This window comes from Anomalospiza imberbis, chromosome 8, assembly GCF_031753505.1.
Source record: "Anomalospiza imberbis isolate Cuckoo-Finch-1a 21T00152 chromosome 8, ASM3175350v1, whole genome shotgun sequence".
NCBI lineage: Eukaryota > Metazoa > Chordata > Aves > Passeriformes > Viduidae > Anomalospiza > Anomalospiza imberbis.
In genome coordinates, this window is record NC_089688.1 from 27,535,839 (window position 1) to 27,556,462 (window position 20,624).

The following is a 20,624-nucleotide window of genomic DNA, read 5'->3' on the forward strand; positions in this document are numbered from 1 at the left end:
AGACAAAGGGTCATGGATACAAATCTCTTCTGGGGAGATTCCAATTAGACACAGGAGTAAAATGTTTCACAATAAGAAAAAACAGCCATTGGAATAATCTCCCCAAGGAAGTGGTGGATTGCCCAGCGCTGGACAATTTTAAGATTCAGCTGGACAGGGTGCTGGGTCATCTTGCCTAGATGTTTTAAACTACAAAGAAAGCCTATTTTTTTTTTTTTTGAGAGAGGTTTGAATGACAGAGAAGCATTTCTTAGTGCCTTACTGGTATTAGTTCTTCCTAGGCATGAGGATTACTGGGTTAATCTTAGGGACAGAGGAACAAGGGGCAGGGAGATGATGAAGGCTGTATGATGTCGATCTCTCTGTCTCCCTGCAATCTCCCACATACAGGTGTGCCTACCCTGATATGCAATGCTGAGCAATTTCACACATGGGTTTCCTCAAGTCCCACCAAATCCCACCCAATTTTACTTCTTGTAAGAGCAGCCTCTAATCCACCCACTCAGCTTTGCTCAGGCTGGAGCTGGGGACTGTAGGTTCATGTGAGCCAGGAAGTCTTTCCTCTGACTTTAGTAGGGGGTATCTAAACCACTGAGAGAAAACTCAGCAGTCCTCAGATGTGTTGTTCACTTTTCTTTTGAGAATGCTTAGTTTGGCAGACAGGATCCTAGACTTAAATACAGATAATTTAGACCTAAATGCTGTCACAGCCAGATGCCAAATGACTTAAGGCAAAATAGCTATGCTTCAGCTACTTCTCTGTGAACAGAGATAATTATTCCCTGCTGTACGGAACATTTAACAATAAAATTCATCACTGATTTAATACACTTTAATAATAAGTACAACAATGTAGGCACTAAAATAGATCATGTTAATTTATTTTTTGGTGAAAGCTTAATTGCACAGCACTGAGAACACCTGAGATCATGTCTGAGTAGTAGCATAAAACTGCAGCAGTCTTGAGGATGAAGTATATTTTCCCATGAAGATAGAGACATGGAGGTGGGGGACAAAAGTTGAAGAAAAGGGGAAAACACCTTGTATAGAAAAGAAAGAGGAAAAAGGACAAAGGATAATGAGAATAGGTTGGAAATGGGAGATGAAGTGATCTATGTTCTCAGCTGCAGGGTGAAATTCAAATACTTTAAAATACAAATGCATCAATTTTATGTATCAAATTTCAGCTTTTTGCATAGCTCTCACAGCCATTTTCTGACTTTGTATGAAATAAATTGGGGTTACTTGTTCAACCATGAATTATTATGTCCACAAAGATGCTCAGAGGCCTGGAGCACCTCTGCTGTGAGGTCAGGCTGGGAACCGGGGCTGTTCATCCTGGAGAAGTCTCCGGGGAGACCTCAGAGCACCTTCCAGTACCTAAAGGTACAAGAGAGTTTAAGAGGGACTTTTTACAAGGGCACTTAGTGACTGCACATGGGAGAACGGCCTCGAACTGAGAGGATGGGTTTAGATTAGATATTGGGAAGAAATCCTTTGCTGTGCGGGTAGTGAGACCGTGACGCAAAGTTACCTAGAGAAGGTGTGGATGCCCCATACCCCATCCCTGGAAGCGTTCAAGGCCAGGTTGAATGGGGCTTGGAGTAACCCGGACTAGTGAGGCTCCTCCGGCCGCGGCCATCCCCGCTCCATCCCTGAGGATCAGCGTCCCGCCTGCGCGGGGCGGAAGGAGCGGCACGGACCCGCCGGGAGCGGCTGGAGACGTCGCTGGCCTGCGGGGGCCGCTGCTTCCTCTCTTCCCGCCGACGGTCCTCGAGTGAGTGGCCCGCCCTGCTTCCCGCGTGGGGCAGCGCCGGCGGCGGGGAGGCGGCCCGCGGTGAGCGCTGCTCTGAGGAACGAGAGGGGCAGGGGCGGCCCGCGGTGAGCGCTGCTCTGAGGAACGAGAGGGGCAGGGGCGGCCCGGGGTGAGCGCTGCTCTGAGGGACGAGAGGGGCAGGGGCGGCCCGCGGTGAGCGCTGCTCTGAGGGACGAGAGGGGCAGGGGCGACCCGCGGTGAGCGCTGCTCTGAGGAACGAGAGGGGCAGGGGCGGCCCGGGGTGAGCGCCGCTCTGAGGAACGAGAGGGGCAGGGGCGGCCCGCGGTGAGCTCTGCTCTGAGGAACGAGAGGGGCAGGGATGGCCCGGGGTGAGCGCCGCACTGAGGGACGAGAGGGGCAGGGGCGGCCCGGGGTGAGCGCCGCTCTGAGGAACGAGAGGGGCAGGGGCGGCCCGCGGTGAGCGCCGCACTGAGGGACGAGAGGGGCAGGGGCGGCCCGGGGTGAGCGCCGCACTGAGGGACGAGAGGGGCAGGGGCGGCCCGGGGTGAGCGCCGCTCTGAGGAACGAGAGGGGCAGGGGCGGCCCGCGGTGAGCGCTGCTCTGAGGAACGAGAGGGGCAGGGATGGCCCGGGGTGAGCGCCGCACTGAGGGACGAGAGGGGCAGGGGCGGCCCGGGGTGAGCGCCGCTCTGAGGAACGAGAGGGGCAGGGGCGGCCCGCGGTGAGCCCTGCTCGCGGGGAAAGAGGGGCAGGGGGTGGGCGCTTCGCTTTCCCCCGGGAAAGGAGCCGGGGGTGAGCGCTTTGCTGAGGGGAGAGAGGGCCAGAGGTGGCGGGGTTGGCTGCGAGCTTGGCTGGAGGCCGTGGTACGGGGCTGTCTAATTTTATTCTGAGTTACTTAAAATCACTTAATTTTAATAACTTAAAAATCACTTTAGAATCGCTTAATTTTAATAACACCTCTTTAATTGCGGTTACTGAAAGCACGTTTCTGGTTGAGTTGGTTTGCAATGTCACTTCTGACTACTCTGCTTTATTCGCAGCTTCATTTTAGTTTGTTTTCTCCTATACTTTTAATTTTAAACAATTATATTGCCCCTTAGGATTTGGAAGGCAGGTGCTGAAAATGCATTTCGGCAGAGCACAGAGCTTTGCTTCCCCTCGGACAGCTGCTCTTCGGGCAGTGGCTCCCCTCAGGCTCCCGGGCATGAGGAACCCGGGAGTGCAGCCTGTGCTTTTTATTACTGCAGACTTTTTAAACAGAAGTACAGCAAGGTCTCCTCCAGAGACACAGTGAGCTTCATGTGCAGGTGTTGATGGCTGCCCCTATTTGTCAGTGTGTTCCTCTTCTAAAGGAATTTTCTTCATTTAATCTGCAGTATTCATTGTTGAATTCTTTACCGCAGAGTGTTTTGCTGTGCAAACAAAAGAAAGAGATGGCAGAGAATTAGCCTTCCAAAATGAATGCTTAAATATATCTTCAGAATATGACCCAAAAATACTTTGTGTGCCTGCCTGAATTGAATTAATCTTTAAATCCATGCTTTTGCAGTTACCTGGCCCACAGCCACCTTTGGTCATACTCTAATGTCAACCTTTACATGATGGCAGAACCACTTAATCTTCAACATAATGAAGTTGCAGACGCAGATTTAAGCAGCAGGGTCACAGGTACAAACTTACTGTTGGAAAGCTTTTAGTTTTGAGGCTGAGTTTCTGAAATATTTAACAAAATGCAATATTTTGTAAGCAAACAATATAGGCTATTTTTGACAAATGTAGAAACAGTACAGGAAGTTTTAACAGCAGCACAAGTGCAATAAGCTTGACAGAGGTATCTTGACTTTATTCTTCTGTGATTGTGTATATGCTTTATCATTGATACACATCATCAGTATGAGTGGCTTATAAATACAGCTCCTAATTGTCCAAACTTGTGCCTGCTGAAATGCCTCAGAAACTAAAAAACCCACCAGGATAATTGAGGTGTTAGGGAGTTTGGACCCATACATGGGAGTTGGAGTTCCTTCAGCAATGCTTCTTGCCTCTTAAGTACCTTGGTACTGTCTGATCCATGTTCTCTTACTCCAAGCCGGGGAGAGGGAAAGGCTTCATTTTGGGAGATCTGAACTAGCTTTATGTGCAGACATCTTGGGTCTGGAGAGTTCATGAAATTTGATTTCATGTTAGGCAAGAGTTCTAGTTCAGGCAGAGTTTACAAGATTCACTTGCTTCCAGGTGGGAAAAAGGGCCATGTAAGCTTTATGTTGTCTCTGTGGAGACCTTGGACAGGCCTGCCAGACTGGAACAAGATATGAGTGGCATATGCAGCCTAGCACAGAAACAAATTCTTTGTAGGTGGATGAGTTGCCCACTTGTAAAAACAGAGTTCCTACTATATTGATATGCAGGCTTAGCTGAATGTCTTCTAAGAGTTGTTTGGTAAAGAAAAACTCACAGGAAAGACCACAAGGTTTATAAGGCAACTCACTGGAAAGTCAGAATCTGTTGTTTCAGAGTGTTTTGTTTCTCAGTATTGAGTGATAAGCAGAGAAGGTGAAACTGTTGTTTTAATAATACCACTGATTGCATGGTTGAGTAAATGGGGTATGAGAATGAAAACAAGTGACTTCCAGAGTGTGTCATGGTCCAAGCATCTCCATTTGCTCAAATGGGCTGGCATAATAGTAGGAGTAGCCAAGAGCCTTGTTTCTTTCTGCAGATATTCCATAACAGAGGTGTGTGTTGGTGTTGTTAATCAGATCCCTTTGCAAATACTTCTGCTTCTAGGAAGTTCTATGGAAGACAAAACTGGTAGAGAGGACTGCATAGCTGCAGCTGATAAAGAAAATACTGTGAGTTATTTCACTTTATAGTTGACCCAAGTATTCTGAGCATTTCTAGGTAGCAGGAATTATCAGCATGTATTTCTTTTTCTAGAACTTAGAAGTTTTGTCTCCTTTTGTTGTTGTGTTTTTGTATATTAGAATATTTCTACCCTGATGGACAGGTTTTTTCCAGTAAGAATGACTTCAGGTTTTTCTTCCACAGGTGTCACATTCTAATTGGATTAATGGGAAGCCAAAGAAATTGCAATATTCCTCTAAGAGAGCTTTTTCTATTTGCTATGATAAGAGTTTCTTGAGTTTGTTAGTACCACCCCCTAAAGGGGGCACTTGCCATCGTTGTGGTCTGTTTGGTAAGTGCCTGTTGTCCTGTAGCCTGTGACATACAGTAGATTTATCAGTGAAACCAGGGTTTTCTCAGAAATGTCTTTAAATGGATGAATATTTTTAATTCTCAGACACAAGTACATTCTATTCAGAACATAGTTGGAGTAACAGAACTGACAAGTGGAAGAGAGCATTTCTTTATCAAAAATAGTGGGTTTTTTCCCCCTAAATGTAGAAGGAATTTGGGCAGCAATGTCTAATAGCTGTATGTGAATACAAATACCTATTTGTATGTACTTAGAATTGCAGAGGAGCTGTTTTGTAAAGCAGTTATTTAAACAGTTGTTGTTCCTTCCAATACGTGTTTTGCTCAGACTTCTCTTGTCTTTCTTTTGGTTTGTTTTAGGAAAGCTCAGATGCTCACAGTGTCTGCAAACATACTATTGCTCTGCAGATTGTCAGAAAAAAGATTGGCCAGCACATAGAGTAGTTTGTGGTCCCCTTAAACAGAAGTAAGTTTGTTGAAAGTTCTGCCAGATAATCTTCCCAGAAAGACTATGTCCATCCCACTACAACATAAATGACCATGGGAAGGCACTGTTACAGTAAAATATATTGCTTATTCTTAGGCTGGTACTGCATTATCTTATACCTGTCATTATTGCATATTACCATATTTGTAATTCTGCATTTTAGTGCATGAGAAATAAGGGTTGGCAAAAATTACATACTATGAACACAGCCTTTTATCTATTTGCAAGTAGATTGTATTATTTATGCTACTTCTCAGGCTTTGGTTCTTCAAATTGACATATTTTTCTTTGATTACAGTTTAAGTAATAGCAAAATCAACACGGGAGTTTATCTTAAGGTATGGAATATAATTTTGACTATATCTTGAATGGATCTGCTGTGAGTGAGTGGCAGTGTGCTTCATTTAACCTGTACAGGAAAGGAACAAGTTTCTCCTTTTAGAAAGATCAGTGCTTCAAATGAAAAGTTACTGGGAGAAGCATTCAGAAAATTGTTACTTCTAGAGCTCTTAGAAGCACTATCAGACAACCCTGCTTTTATTTGAAAAAAAAAAACTTGTGAAAAAAGTTAAAAATTAAGACATTTATGATGTTGCTAGAGAAATAGTGTGGCAAGGAAACAGATGTAGTGTGTCCAATTCAGAAGACTTCTGGTGTCTTGTTTCTGTGAAGAAATCCTGTGCTGACTCTTAGAGCCTAGGAAATTTATTAGAGAAATACATTTAATGTAGTATACAGTAACAGATGCAGATAAGCTGTTGTTTCTTTGCTGTAGAAGGAACTAAAGATGACACAGTTCTCCTCTGTAATGTTTTGAAGCCTCTCTTGATCTTTGAGCCAAACATTTCTTCCAGTCTTCCTATGAACTCTTCTGCAGGAGTTGATTTTTCTGTCTTTGTGGTTTCTTGGGATCACATCTATGAAAGCGAGTAAGTTTGCAAATCTCCAACTAGCCTCTTGCTTGCACTGCAGAGCTCTTTTGTCATGTACTTCTTTGAAGTAGCCTTATTCATCTGTTTAACTTTTTGAAGGAATTTAGAAAGGAGGCTTCATGTCATGAGACTTCTGTTAGTTCAAACTGTTAGTTCCTGTTGTGTATCTACTTGTGACTGGGCTCTAATGAAACTGATCAACTGATGGTGAGGGCCCAGTACACCAAATGGTTGTAGAATATGAATAAATATTTGCAGTCACTTGATTTTCAAAGAACAGAAGGGGTTTTGTTGTCCTGTTCACCTTCAGAAGCTCTCGTAAGTTCTGCAGAAGTAAGAGAGCTTAGATTGCATGTTGAAGGGTATTAAGGTGGGTTACATTAAATTATTAGACTTCTAAAAATGGATGCCAGCAGATAAAGCAGTAGCTCTCATCTACTCTGAGGTGTCAAGGTTATGAGGAAGCAGGTGGAATTTGATTCTTGTTATTTATGAGAGCATCATAAGTGGGAATTTTAGCTGAGTTCTCCTGCAAAGCAGGTGAGGACGTGAATGTGTGAGTCTTCAGCATTTGTTCTTCATTGATGTTCAATATGTTCTGCAGTGTTTCTTGAACTTTGTTACTACAAGGAGCTACAGCTGAACAGCTTCATATTAAACATAACTTGTACCTGTTTAAAATAGAGTAATTCAATTTTTGGGGATTTGTCGGAACCCAGAATGTCCCTTGGACACTCTTGGATGTTCCGGGCCCAGGTCAGAAGCATTTGAGACCCTGGAATGCAGCTGCAGACCCCTGTGGCTTTGAACCTGATCCATGGAACAATTTACCAACCTTGCAGCAAGAACAAGAAATCACAAAAGTTTAGATATTATAGTAGAAGTAGTCACAAAGTGAGAGGAAGAGTTTTTGAGTGCTGTTACAGGGAGGTTTTAGGCCTTGTACAGAGGGGTCTGAGTTTTGTACATGGGGGTCAGAAGTTCTAAGATGGAGGGATTTGGGTGTGCCCTGTCCTCTTTCCTTCTTCTTCCTAACCTCCATGTTCTTGGTGATGTTGGCACTCACAGATTGGCTTAGAGTAGAAAGTCACTGTTCAATAGAGGTGATGGGCATTGGGGAAAAACTGTAAACATCTAATACGTAATACGTGATATAAAAGAAGGCACCAGCCCCCTGGGCGGTGGAGTGTGCCTTTGCCTGACTGCTGAACGGACCGCAGCAGCTCAGGGAGAAATCTTTTAGATAACACACAATAAACTACCTTGAGACCGGACAACAGAAGACTACTGAGTCTTTCTTTGGAGACACGGGTTGGAGGAGAGACTTTGCCACCTTTCCGGGCTCACCCCAACCGGGGGTGAGTTCCTAGAGGGATTCTTTATTTTTACCTTAATTTTCCAATGCTTTAGAAGAGAGTGCAGAAGTTAGTTGAGTTGATAGCACTTCAAGTCCCAACAGCAGCTTTAATGTGCAAGGTGATATTTCTGAAGGCCTTTATTATTTAGTCACTTAAGGGGAAATAATCTGCTATCCCCTCTTGTTCTAATTATATTATTTCCAGGCCAATAATTGTTTCTTTGTCCATTATGATCCAAAAGGAAAAGGATGGAATGAAGGCATTGCCAGCTTTTTTTTCTCAGCTCATGGGAAAGCACTATTCACTAACTGGTGTTGATACATTACAGGAGGAAGTGAGGTTGAGTTTTGCTGTAGATGTCGTTCTTCCAGATTCTGGTAAGCACTTGGTTGTGTGGGTAAAACCCCCACCATAATGAAGGCTTTTATGATCACACCCATCCCCAAAACCTGTAAAAGATAACACTTGTTTTTTTCTTTTGCCCTTCTCCCTCTTGTCACTCTCCCAACCTCTCCCTTGACTTCTTTTCTTTTTTCAATTCTACTTTATTTCACCTTTCCATAAAATGTCAGTACCTGAAATACCTTGCTGAGCTTAATAACCTTGAATTTTAGTAAGGTCGCTTTTCCAGTAGAATTGTATTAACTTCAGTGTGTTCTGGATCATCTTGTTTATTTTTCTGTTTTAATAGATGCATGAAAATTTGGTACCATTTTGTTTCTTTCTCATGCATTTTTAACTCTTAAAAAATTACAGTATCAGTTTCTAGTTCCATGCAGGATTTTACCAGCTTTCATTCTATTTCATACATGCTCACTAAGTATTCCAAAGAAAGAACAATCATTGGATATTGCTGTATCCATTGGAGAACTCTATAAGCATGTTTATATTTGTGACTTCGCAAGCTTCAGTGAGAGACAAGCCAAGCACAAGACCTTTGAGGAGTCAGAATTGAGAGTTTCAGTTGAGCTGAGTTTGATTGTCAAAGCAGGTCAATACATGCAAGGTGTACCTTTTGTCATGTGGAAGGCTGTTGTTCTGGTTTTCCTCTGGCTGCAGAGCAGGAACCATGTAGTGCCAAGACCATATTCATTTAATTGATCTGCAGCCCACAGAAACATTCAGGGATGTGGTGGTTGATCCTCTTAGCTTGCTAAACTTGTTCATGTGCAGGAAGCTTATCTCCATGTAATACTATGCTGTCTGTCAAAGGGTGGTTCACTTTAGTCCCCTGTAAATTAAGGATTGTGCTGGGCATATTTCACATCTGATTGCTTCACAGCACACTAGTAGCAAAGTGATGTGTAACCTACTAACCTTTTGGAGAGAAGATCACATAGATGTCACTGCATTCTTGAAGTGTTCCATGCGTTCGTTCCAGACTTTATAAGCAACTGAAACACCTGTATTGAGGTTTTAATTTGAAAACAGTGGTATTGAAAGTTTGGAATGTTGCTTTACACATCAGAAATGGAGTATGTAGCAGCTGAGAAACCAAGATTTACAAAGACGTCTTGACTAAATCATTGCATACTCAGTGTTGTAAATAATGAGGTAAGTGAGGAATCCTTGTGTCTGAAAAGCAATAATTAGTTTTTCAGCTCACAGTCTTTAGTGACTGGAAGTAAATGTTGATTGTTACTGCTTTGCTCATTTTATGAAGTCAGACAGTCTTGGAGCTGTGAATGTGCTCAGAGAACTCAAGTAGTTGAGCTACTCTGAAATTACCTTTGTGTTGCATTTTAAACATTAAGTGCTGATCAAGTAAGTAGAACATGCTCACCTTGTGATAGGAATATAGATCTGGTTCAGGGGATGGTTCGGAAGTGAAACTAGCTGATGGCTATTTTATGTGATAAATCATTTATTCTTCCATCTATATTTTAGAAGACTGCCTAAATAAAGTTCCCTTAGAAATGAAGTCTCATTTAACTTCAGGAGGTGATGCCAAAGTAGACTCTCCAAGAGGTAAGCAAGCAAACCAAGCTAAACTTGATGAATTGTAGCTCCTCCTGTACTACATGATATTCTAGCTGCTCACTAGCATCACCTCAGACTTAGAAATGTTGGCTAATGTAGCTTCAGGACACTACTGACATTCGCTCATAGACATCTTATTAGTATAAAACTTTTGTATAGTGATTATTATGTGAGCATTAATTTCATAATATGACAGGAGCCATCAAAGTCCAAAGCATCAATAAAAAGAATAAAGTATTTCAGTATGTTTATGTTTTCAAAGTTAGCTAGCTTTTGATTGGCAACCTTTTTTCTTTTTTTATGTGCAGTATCAGAAAACCATTCAAAGGGAAGTGAAAAAAAAAAACCTGAGGATAAAGACTCTTTTCACTGTGCTAATTCAATTACCAAGTTTGTCTCTTTAAGTATTGGAGATGAATTTTCTGGTGTGGTTTCTCACATCCAAAATCCAGACACCTTTTTTTGTCAGCGGATGCAAAGTGCCCGTAAGTGATGGGTTGGAAATGGGATGCAGAATGCCTGGTATGGCATTTTTCTCTTTGGTAGGGAGTGCCTAGAGGAAGGTGAATTTTTCTTCTTTGTCTGTGTGCAGCCATTTAATTCTGGGTAATGAGTAGCAAAGCGTGTCCTTTGGGAAGAAGTGGCCTACCTCATCATCTGCCTGTTGTTGGAAGAACTGTCTTCCTTGGTTTCTTCCTGGCATGCCTCCACTAGTTTGCTTTCAATTTGCACTGTCTTCAGCTTTGACCCTTTGCTGAAAAAATCCATCACTGGTTTTCCCTGTCTGTTTACTGCTGTGATTCCTCAGACACACTGAGGACTCTTGGATGTTAATGACTGAAGAGCCCTAGTCTGATCAATGTTAAACATTTGAAATAATCTCCATTAGACTATAAGATGTTCTGCCCGGCTTTGAGCTAAATTATTTTGTAATAATTGCAAGACAGGCTATGTTCCAAAACCTGTGTATTTTAACATCAGGTCAACTTGCTGAGCTTGAAGCATCTCTTAATGAATACTGTGGCAAAATTCCCAGTAGTCCACCTTTCCGTCCTGCTGCTGGCAATGTGTGCTGTGCCCAGTTCACAGGTAAAAATGGAGTGAAAATACTAAGTTATATCCTTATTTATTACCAAAAAGATACATTTTGTAATTATGTTTAGAAATATAGACTTCATATATTTCATATAGTGTTTATTTATCTCTGATTTTTAGCTGTGGGTAATTCTAGGTAGTGATTTGAAAAAATTATATCTGTAAAATACCAATTTTAAAATGTCCCTTTATTGAGCAAACTCTTGACACTGGATTCAGATTATTGAGAATAGCTTATTAAGAGATCATGGAAAGTTTGTATTTTTTATGTTGCTAAGTGCTATTTCTCTAGAGTTGGAAATAAGTATATCTTTGACATTTCAGTCCCCAAAAGAAGCACAGAAGAAATGGGATTATATGGAATGATGCTGCTCTGATAGACTTTCTCAAAATGCTACTTTAGCTAGCACTTGGTAGTCCTGAGCTGTACTGAGATGGATGTATTTTTATATTGATCTGTCAAAAAAAATTCATTCTGTTCTCAGATATTACATCTGTATCTTCCTTTCTAGAAGACAACCTTTGGTATCGTGCTGCTGTTACAGCTTATGCTTCTGAAGACACTGTTTTGGTGGACTATATGGATTATGGTAATTCTGACTCTCTTCCACTGACCAGACTTCGTCCTATCATTCCAAGCTTGATGGACTTGCCAGCTCAAGCCATAAGATGTAGCCTGGCAGGTATGAAGTAAATGATTAGCAGTTTCAAACTAGATAAGGGGAAAACAAGTGGTATTACATAACCACCACACCTGTAGTATCTCACATTGAAACATGGGGAAGGATGGAGATAATGGTAGGCATTATTCCCAGAATTCTTAACGGTCGTGGCATATCTCACAATGTGACAGTATTTCAGAATGTACTTGCAGTTGTTGTACCTGTCCACACATTGGTGAGAGTTGGACTGACCTCAGAACCTTTCCATACTATGTGACTTTTTAGGTGTAAAGCCACCATTAGGAGCATGGACCTCAGAAGGTATTTCTTACATGAAAAAACTGGTGAAAGACAAAGTGTTGACAGTAAAAGTAGTGGATAAAGAGAGTTCTAAATCCAAGGTGGAGCTTACAGATGCCTCAGGTACTCCAGTAATAAATGTATCGAGCCTTCTTGTTGAGGGAGGCTTTGCAGCTGAGGAACTGAGCATGGCCTTACCAGCAGCCAGAGGGACTGATGTTGAGCAAGCCAACAGTGAGTATGAACACATTTTGCTGCCCTGCCATTGTTTACCTCCTGCTAGAGTGGGTACAGAGAATGCAAGCTCTTATCTCCAAGAGCTTTTCAGTCTGGCTCATCAAGTGTAGCCTTCACAAGTCCAAAGTTTAGCCATGGCATCTTAACCGTAAAGAATTGTGTGTTTGTATGTGTGTGCACACTTAACAAAGCTGGAATTGCCTGCTTTGGGAAGCTGGTGCATGCTCTTATTAGAAGTCTTAAAATTTCCAGTTGAATTAGGCTATGACTAGTTATTACCTGCTTATTCCTACATCCTTATCCATTAGTGCAAATAATAGTTGCTCTATTGTCGTCTTCATTGTCCTATATTTTACATATAAACCCACATACTTAGTCCTTGAAAATTTGAACTGTAGTAGCTTATAAAGCTTCAAGTCTATGCTTAAATTGCCTTGTTTGAATTTAGTGACCAAAGCTTCAATCCAAGAGATTTTTACTTAAGTTACATTGAATTTCTTTGAAATCTTGGGGAAGATTCCTGGTTTCTTTCTTATGAAGCATGCTAAGCTCATTTTTTTTTCCATCCTATGTCTGGCAAACGTATGTATTCTCTTCTGATCCATTGGTACTGAAAACTTTTTGTCAAGTCGATGTTCAAATAATTTCAGTCTTTCTCAGTAGAGGCCTTGTGGCCAGGACACAATTATTCCTTGTCTTTATTCAGAAGAGTAAGGAATCTTAAAAAAATTCAAATAAACAGTAACTTTCCTGGTTGTATCTAAACACGTTTTGATCTGCAGCCCTCATCGAGGGCCCGTTTTGTATTTCCTTGGTTTATTAGTTACCTCTCACCTTTTTGTCATTTCTGTCACTGAGCTAGAGCTGTTAAATGCAGGTTTTAAACAGAGTGTGTTCTCCAGTTTGCCATGATTTAGTGTTCCCATGATGTATTCTACAACTTGTGTTAAATAATAAGCTTCTTTCGGGTACCTGAATATAATATTCAGTGCAAATTTCTGCAACCAGTCTTTCTAGTAATCTTTTTTGCTCTTCCTCCTTAAATTGTTTCCAGTAGTCTTGGTGACAGATGCTTCCTTTTTCTATGCTCCTTTTTCCAGGAACCAAAGTTCCCCAGTGTCCCTCTTGCCCAGGCTGTTGCCAGCTAGTCTTTACCTCTTTGTGTAGTTACTCCTCCCTGCTGTCTATGGCTTGCTCTTTTTGGTAATGGAGAAATACATTAAAGAACTGGCATATTTCTCTTACTTGGTTTTACTCTGCAAAGAGGCTCTCAAGGATAATTAGTCTTTTGGACAGTTTATAACAAGAAATTCGAGGACACGGATGAGCATTCGGGATGGGGTTTTTTCCCTGTAAAAGTGACTTTAATTTCTTTTCATTCTGTGCTTTTTTCTGTCCTCTCTAGAGGACACAACGAACAAAGGAATATGCAAGTGGATTAAATTAACTCTTAACCAAACACTCAGTGTCATAGTGTGTACAGTGTACAGTCCTGGAGAATTCTACTGTCAGATTTCAAACAGCCATGGTAAGTTTATTCAGCTTAATTTTTTCTGATAGTTTCTTTGCTTCCTGGTTTGTCATTTACTATAGTTCAAAGATATATATATATAGTTATATATATATAGTTTACTGTGTCAAGTAAGCTTACAGCACAAAGGCTTATCTCTGAGGTTTTTATCTAAGAATACAAGTGGAGTAACAAAGAAATTGGATCACAGTACTGAAATCTGAAAATGTTGAAGATAAGCAGCAGAGGAAAGTGAAAGAGTTACCATAACCTAGTCAAAGGATATCTTAATTTTTTTTTTCACTGGAAGAGAAGCCAGGCATTGGAATAAGTTGTCTAGGAAGGTGTTAGAGTCATTGTCTCTGGAAGTGTGCAAGAGGCATCTTGATGTGGTATTGGGGTGACTGTGGTGGTGCTGGGTTGATGCTTGGACTAAATGATCTTGCAGGGTCTTTTCCACCCTTCATGATTTAGTGATTCTGTTAATAAAAGCAAATAAGATACATGTTCCCTGTGCCAAGACTATATTTACTGGAGCTCTCTTCTAGTACGCTGTTGTAATTTATAAAAACTTAAAGAGATACAATAATTGCAATACAAAATTGAGAAAATGCAGCCATTAAGATGTGACTTCCTATTGGATTAGTTAAAAAGTGATCTTGTTTCTCTACCAGAAGTCTGTATAAAGACTTCTGATAGCCATTGGCATTTTAAATGCTAGGAAAAGAATGTGACAAAATTCAGTTGCTGAAGAGGGAGCTAAAAGCATTCAAACAAAAAATATGGGGCAGTTCTTAAAAAGTGAGTGGTTACAAGTAGAGTGGACAGCATTGATAAAGTTCAAGTAATCTCATTTCATTGATCTCATCTTTGGTTTTTTTCCAATTTTCAGAGTTACTTGCTCTAAACTCACTTAACAAATCCTTGTCTGAATACTGCCAGAAAACACCACCAGATGTTTTTGAGCCTGAGAATGGAGACCCTTGCTGTGCTTTTTACTCTGGCAAGTAACAGACTAAAACAGTTTTGTTTTTATAGGGTGAACATGAAAAATTAGCTAATAGTTTACATTGGCAGAGGACAGCAAAGAATTGTATTTATTTACTAACAAGTGAAAGCTGGCAGACTTAGCAAATGTGTGAAATAATTATTATTTTTTTTTTATCTTCTTTAAAATTAGAGGATGGTAACTGGTACCGTGCTGTGGTGCAAAATGTCACTTCAGATGGACGTGTTCGAGTGAGCTTTGTGGACTATGGAAATACTGAGGATGTACCACGGGATAATATCCGACAGATCTCCTCCTCGTTCCTGAAACTTCCATTTCAAGCAATTAAATGCTGGCTCTCAGGTGAATCTTAGGAAGTTTCTCTTAAAAGAGCTCTTGCATTTAGAGACTTGCTGCTTTGGGGGAAGGAGATGATGATAGGGAATACTGTGCAGAACTCTGTTCTTTTGTGTTTGTTTGTTTGCCTTCTCTTCTCTGAGCTGACAGTTCTCTGGAGTGATCTGCATGGACTTTGCTTACTGCTTTACTGGTCAGAAGGGAGCTTGTTTAGTTCTGCTTCATCCGTAGTGCTTACTGGTTTTTGGTTGTTGCCTTCCTAGGAGTAAATGTGCTTTTGTGCAACTTTATTTCTCAAAACTTTTGCAGGAAAATGAGCTAATCCATTTAAGTGAAGCAAGTTGGCCTTGCAGTTCTCTTTCATTTGACTCCTGAAGAGTTTGGCACTGTATGGCTGTTTCTGGATGTTCTGCAAATTCCTTTTTCACACCGTTCAAAATTCTGCAGAACTTTCTTTCTTTCAGGTGTAATCTGCTTGGTTTAAGAATTAAAACTGTGGAAAACAGGAAAAAGCTCAAAACCTCATTTTGTTCAAGTGTCTTGTGCCGTTCCCCCACCCACCCACCCTTAAAACACTTAGGTTTTGTAGGCTCCTTTGATAAAAAGGCCTGATTGTACTGATCCAAACCCGGTTTTAATAGTGTTGTTTGTGTTAAGGCAAAGGATTTATTTGGTTGAATCATAAAAAACAGAAGATGAAACTTGGGAGTCCTGAGAAAATGTGGGCATTTAGAAAAAAGGAGGAAGAGGGAGAGCAGTTTACAGGTTGAAGAACAATGTGTTGCCCTGGGGTAGTAAAAGTAGCCTTGATATTTCAGGGTACGCTCTAAAGAAATTTTTTTTAAAGTATTTTTTAAAGGAAATTATAATGTCGAGGAAAGTCAATATTAATGAATGGAGATATTTTAATAGTTTCTTACTTCCTAGGTATAAAGCCTGGAAATAGCAAATGGAATCCAGAAGCTACAAGAAGATTTCATATGTACACTTCAGGCTTAGAACTTCAAGCCACAGTAGCTTCCCTTTCTGAAGATGGGGCAGGTGTAGTCCTTACTGATAATTCCACAGATTGTCCAAAAATTATCAGTGAGATACTAACTGCAGAAAAACTGGTTGTAAAGGAAGTTCTACAAGATAAAAATAACTTTCCAAACAAGTCTGTTGACCAAAAAGGTAATTAAAGGAATTTTAAGTTCTAGATTTAACAAGAAATTTCAGTATTCCAGCCTGTAACTGTTATTTTCTTGTTTAACTACAATTATTGCATAGTTTTGGTTATATTGTCAGTTCTTACAGTTGAACACCAGTTGCCCTGCAGGTGGCATTACAGACAAAAAGAGAAAGATAAAAGTTGCTGTGTTTGTCTTAAATGCATGTTGTTTGACTCTGTGGGAATCAGAGAATTAGAAGTTTTCTATGACTGAAACTTTTCTCATGTTTGCTTTTCAAGGTCTTTTTTCTGAGCTGTTTTTTAACTTTAGCTACTTTTATATGCCAACAGTTTATGAACAGCAAAGTAAGCATCATTTATCTTGATTTAGATTTGTCTTCCTGAAGGGAAGGCACGTAATCGTGTCTGAAATTCAAAACATTATTATAAATACCAAATAAAATAACAGTTCCTTAAAATACGTGTATGCTTGGAGGACAGTGATAACACTGCATTTTCTTACAATTTCTATTAGCAACCTCACTTGGGCACTGGAAATCAATTGAATTGGCTGTAGATGAAACCATGTCTGTCTGTGTAACTGAAGTTGTAAGCCCAGACTTGTTCTATGCTGTACCAGTTCCAAATAAAGGTAAGAAAAGTGTTCATTGTTCCTAATAGCAGTAAGAAGTTACTGTTGCAAGCTAATTAATAAAATGAATGTGTGTAGTGAACTGAACCATTTAGAAATGTATCTTGGACAGCAGGAAAATATAAAAATGTCAAAGATGGGAGCAGGGGCTTAAGTATGCTCTTCATTTTACCCAGATGGTTAGTGAATGTGGGTTTTTTTCTGTAGGTCATAAGAATCTCTTTAAGGAGCTGATTTCACTGGAAGACTATTGTAGATCTTGTAACAAACAGCCCTTCCAGCCAAAACTGGGTGAAGCCTGTTGTGCTCAGTTTTCAGGTGAGACAATAGTTTGTCTTTCTATTTCCTTGGCCATTGTAAAACACAGCTTTCATTTTTGCTTTAGACAAAGGAAAAAACACCAACTTGAAAGTGCTTATGGATCTGTTAATTGTGCTTCTTGTCAATTGGCCTTTTATATATCCACCGCAGTATTTAAAAATTCTTTAAAAACTCTACAGTTTCTTTTTCTCATGATAAACTGTGTTTATAAGATTATTCACACGTGACCATTCTTGTCCCAATCTTTTCAGGTAATGGCAATTGGTACAGAGCTGTTGTTCTGGAAGCTTCCCAGTCTGCGGTGAAAGTTCTGTATGGAGACTATGGCAACACAGAAACTTTACCCCTTTCAAAGGTGCTGCCAATCACCGATACCTATTTAAAGCTGCCTTTTCAGACAATTACGTGTTCACTTGCAGGTAAAGAAAACCTACCCAAAATAAGCAAAAAAACCCCCACCCCAAAAACCTCTGACTGGTTTTCTTGAACATTATAAATTTTTACCTGTTCTGGTGGTAGTGTTCATTCCTTAACACCGGTAAACAACATGACGATCTTCTGAAATAGTATATTGGTAAACATGGTAAAAGCTGGTTTAGAAAACATGTTTGTAGTTTATTATCTCTAGAATTTAAGCTATTTATATTAGGAAAATTTAGTATCGTTTTCCAAAGCATGTATGTATGATTCAAGTTGTAGCTTAAACAATTATTTATGTAACAAACTTGATTTTCCTTTTTTCACAGGAATAGAGAAAGCTAAGTGGTCTCCATTAGTGCTTGACAAGTTGAAAAAACTACTATTGAAGCAACATGTCACAATTACAGTAAAAGGGATTAATGGAAATGTTAATTTAGTAACAGTGGAGAAACACTTGGACAATGGTTATGTGAATGTAGCTGACAAACTGCTAAAGGAGGGTTTGGTCACATCCTGCAGTGCTGAAAACTCACACAGTGAACATCAAGGTAAATACTTTGGCTTGATTACTTCAGTTTGCTTATTCTGAAGAACTTGTAAGCACATGGGGTGGCTAAATGACTTTTCCTTGTAAAAATCCTGGACAGTGCCACATGTCACCTCTTAAATTAGGGAAGGAATGTATGTGCGTATTCTGCTCATTCACTTTGGTTTTTATAGGTAACGAAGGTGAGACCAACTGCTGCTGCAAGGAGTTAAAAGTGCAAGTAAGATTCACGCCAAGCAATACTTCCTTTTTCATGTTTCCAGAATTCAAAAGAAACCCTGTGTAGGAAGCAAATGGGAGTAGGGGGAATAATAGCTACTGAAGCATGCAAGTTTTGTGAAATGTATTCTGACACCACTTCTCAGGGTTTTTTATAAATGGTGGTAATAATTAGAGCACCCTGAAGCTGAGGGAGGATGGTGTTTAGAGCACACAGACTTCTTTAGTCTGTACTTTGCCCCACAGACAGCTCTTACTTCATTTTTTACGTGTTTGAAGTCTCAGCAGTGGCACTTTGCCCTGTTCTCTAATTTAAGATGCTGATCTCAATCTTAATTAGAGTATTTAATCAATTTAGTTTGAGGAAGCTGCTTCAGGAAAAAAAAAAAAGGGGGAGGAGGGACACATACATGGACAAGGGGTAGTCAGCCACAATTCTGTTGGCTTTTTCCCTCTCCAGAAGATTTTACAACAGAAAGGAACTAAATCTATTTATTGAATTAATATGGTATTTAGCTGAGTTTGTCATATTAGCATCTACCCTGATCTGAAATCAGCAATTAAAAACCCCCAGAATTGTATACTTCTAACTCTTTCTGCTTACTCCACAGCTTGAAAAGCATAAACAAGTCCTACTCTTCCTTTTAAACAAGTTTGGGAATCCAGATGGATTCACTGATATGAAAAATCTGTTGAAGCACTAAGTCTCTGACACGCACCATTTCATTTTCATGTCCACCAAGTTGCTGCAGTTCCTTTTTTAGAAGACCAAGAGCATCAGCTTAAAAAAATGAGGGTCACTTTGTAGAAACTGTGTTTAAGTACCTGCATTTATCTGTATGCTTGATTGTTACTGCGATGTAACTTAGAGGATTGCAAAGCTGCAAGCTAAAATTTCTGTTCTGTTCTTGTTTTATGCCACCATGTGCTACTAAACTTTTTGCTTGTATTTTGTCGTTGAATGGACAGAAGTTTATGTAATGGCCATTACATTGTGAGCCTGTTCTGCAGACTTGCATTTGAAATTATTGTAATTGTGTAATTGTAAGGCTCACTTAACTTTGGTACCATTTATATTACTTGAAAAACTCTGTATCTTCTTTTGATTACTCATCTTTCAGCCTAATTTCTGGTCTGAAGTTAGACCACCATTTGTTCTTCATAGCCTTGATTTCAGTATCATTAAAGGTTGAATGTTGTCATGGACTGTATACAGGTAATTCTCTAAAATCAGCAAACACTTTAATGTGCACAGCTCTTTCTTTACACTTATGCTGTAGAATATGCATCTGTGAATGTTATTTTGAAGTGAATTGTATTGAAGCTGTTTTTTGTGTGGCTACATCATCAGGATTTCTACCCCATCAAGTTTTCACACCATACTAAAAAAGACCCAGTCTCGGCTATGACAAAAATACTGAATCAAATTATTAAGAGATTATCACTATTTCAGTATTAAGAGATTATCAGTCATTTCTGACTAATTCAGGAATGTCAGATTATTTTTTGTGGAACACAATAGACATTTGCTGATTGAAACTGCAGGGTCAGCCTTTTTGTCCACTTACAACACATACTTCAATTTGGCCTTTTGCAGATTGGAAGAATCTTGAGATTAAAATAGTTGCAAAATATTTTCCTTTGACTTAATGTTTTATTGCACTCAAATTGCCTCAGATTTTTTTTACTCCCTCTTAGTTTTTGTTGCATCATATTCTTGCAGTAACTAATAATTAGATGAATGCTTGTGCTTGAATTTCTGGAGTTCTGTTCATGCCCCTGGTTCTGAACCAAGACTGTGGCTTTGTCAAGTGTCCTTTGACTCTCTGGGACCAGAGTGCCTTGCACAAGCATTTGCTCTCATGCAAAGCACCTCACTGATGTTTTAGTACTCCCACACCTCTTGTTCACTCATCCACATCATCCCTCTCCTAGCACTTATCACTGCAGTTCAGAAGATGAGTTTGACTGCAGTGCAGTAGCCAAAAGCATTTCATAAGCAGGACAAAGGAAAAGTGAATCTTTGCTTGTTCTACTTGGGTAAAAAAAACAAAACTGGAAAGCAGTGGTTGGTGTTTCACAAAGGCACGTGGCAGTAAGTGGAGAAGTAAGAGACTTCATGTGGTTCAGGTACTTAGCTCACCCCTTCTTTTCAGGTGAACTCTTGGGAGCATTGATGTAGGAACAAATCAAGCAAAAAATTTTGGAAACCCAGTGGAGTTCCTCAAGTAGCCTTGGGGTCCTCTTGCATTGTTTTTTCTCTGCTAGGTTTAGTTTGAAATCTTTTCCTGAAGTGATGAACCGTCACCTATGGATTATATTTATCTAGACTTAGACAGTAACATGCATGCTCTTGCAAACAAAATTTCTTCCCTTCTGAACAAGAAAAACAAAAGTGAACTGGAAGTCTAGAATAA

The 20,624-nt window shown here is 40.1% G+C and overlaps 1 protein-coding gene across 10 annotated transcripts; it reads left to right on the forward strand.

The window, feature by feature from the left end:
- Positions 1-1,673: 1,673 nt before the first annotated feature.
- TDRD1 (tudor domain containing 1) lies at positions 1,674-19,841 on the forward strand. Of its 10 annotated transcripts, none has more exons than XM_068198109.1 (22): positions 1,674-1,881; positions 3,326-3,444; positions 4,564-4,628; positions 4,825-4,972; positions 5,353-5,458; positions 5,778-5,817; positions 8,098-8,146; positions 9,657-9,737; positions 10,058-10,234; positions 10,731-10,838; positions 11,357-11,527; positions 11,792-12,040; positions 13,449-13,571; positions 14,446-14,556; positions 14,734-14,904; positions 15,826-16,071; positions 16,584-16,700; positions 16,908-17,018; positions 17,273-17,440; positions 17,768-17,989; positions 18,162-18,208; positions 18,819-19,841. In XM_068198109.1, the coding sequence occupies exons 2-22, from the start codon at positions 3,375-3,377 to the stop codon at positions 18,909-18,911; spliced, it is 2,673 nt and encodes an 890-aa protein (XP_068054210.1). In that variant the 5' UTR covers positions 1,674-1,881; positions 3,326-3,374; the 3' UTR covers positions 18,912-19,841. The 10 variants fall into 10 exon arrangements, with proteins under 10 accessions (XP_068054210.1, XP_068054209.1, XP_068054202.1 ...); XM_068198101.1 differs by having other exon boundaries at positions 1,691-1,837; XM_068198106.1 differs by having other exon boundaries at positions 1,691-1,837; positions 9,660-9,737.
- Positions 19,842-20,624: the final 783 nt, after the last annotated feature.

Excerpts from the sequence above, each read along its gene's own strand:
- TDRD1 (XM_068198109.1), top strand. The coding sequence starts at position 3,375 with ATGATGGCAGAACCACTTAATCTTCAACATAATGAAGTTGCAGACGCA. Across the intron at positions 13,572-14,445 it reads TCAGATTTCAAACAGCCATG|AGTTACTTGCTCTAAACTCA; the intron begins GTAAGTTTATTC and ends TCCAATTTTCAG. Across the intron at positions 16,072-16,583 it reads CAAGTCTGTTGACCAAAAAG|CAACCTCACTTGGGCACTGG; the intron begins GTAATTAAAGGA and ends AATTTCTATTAG.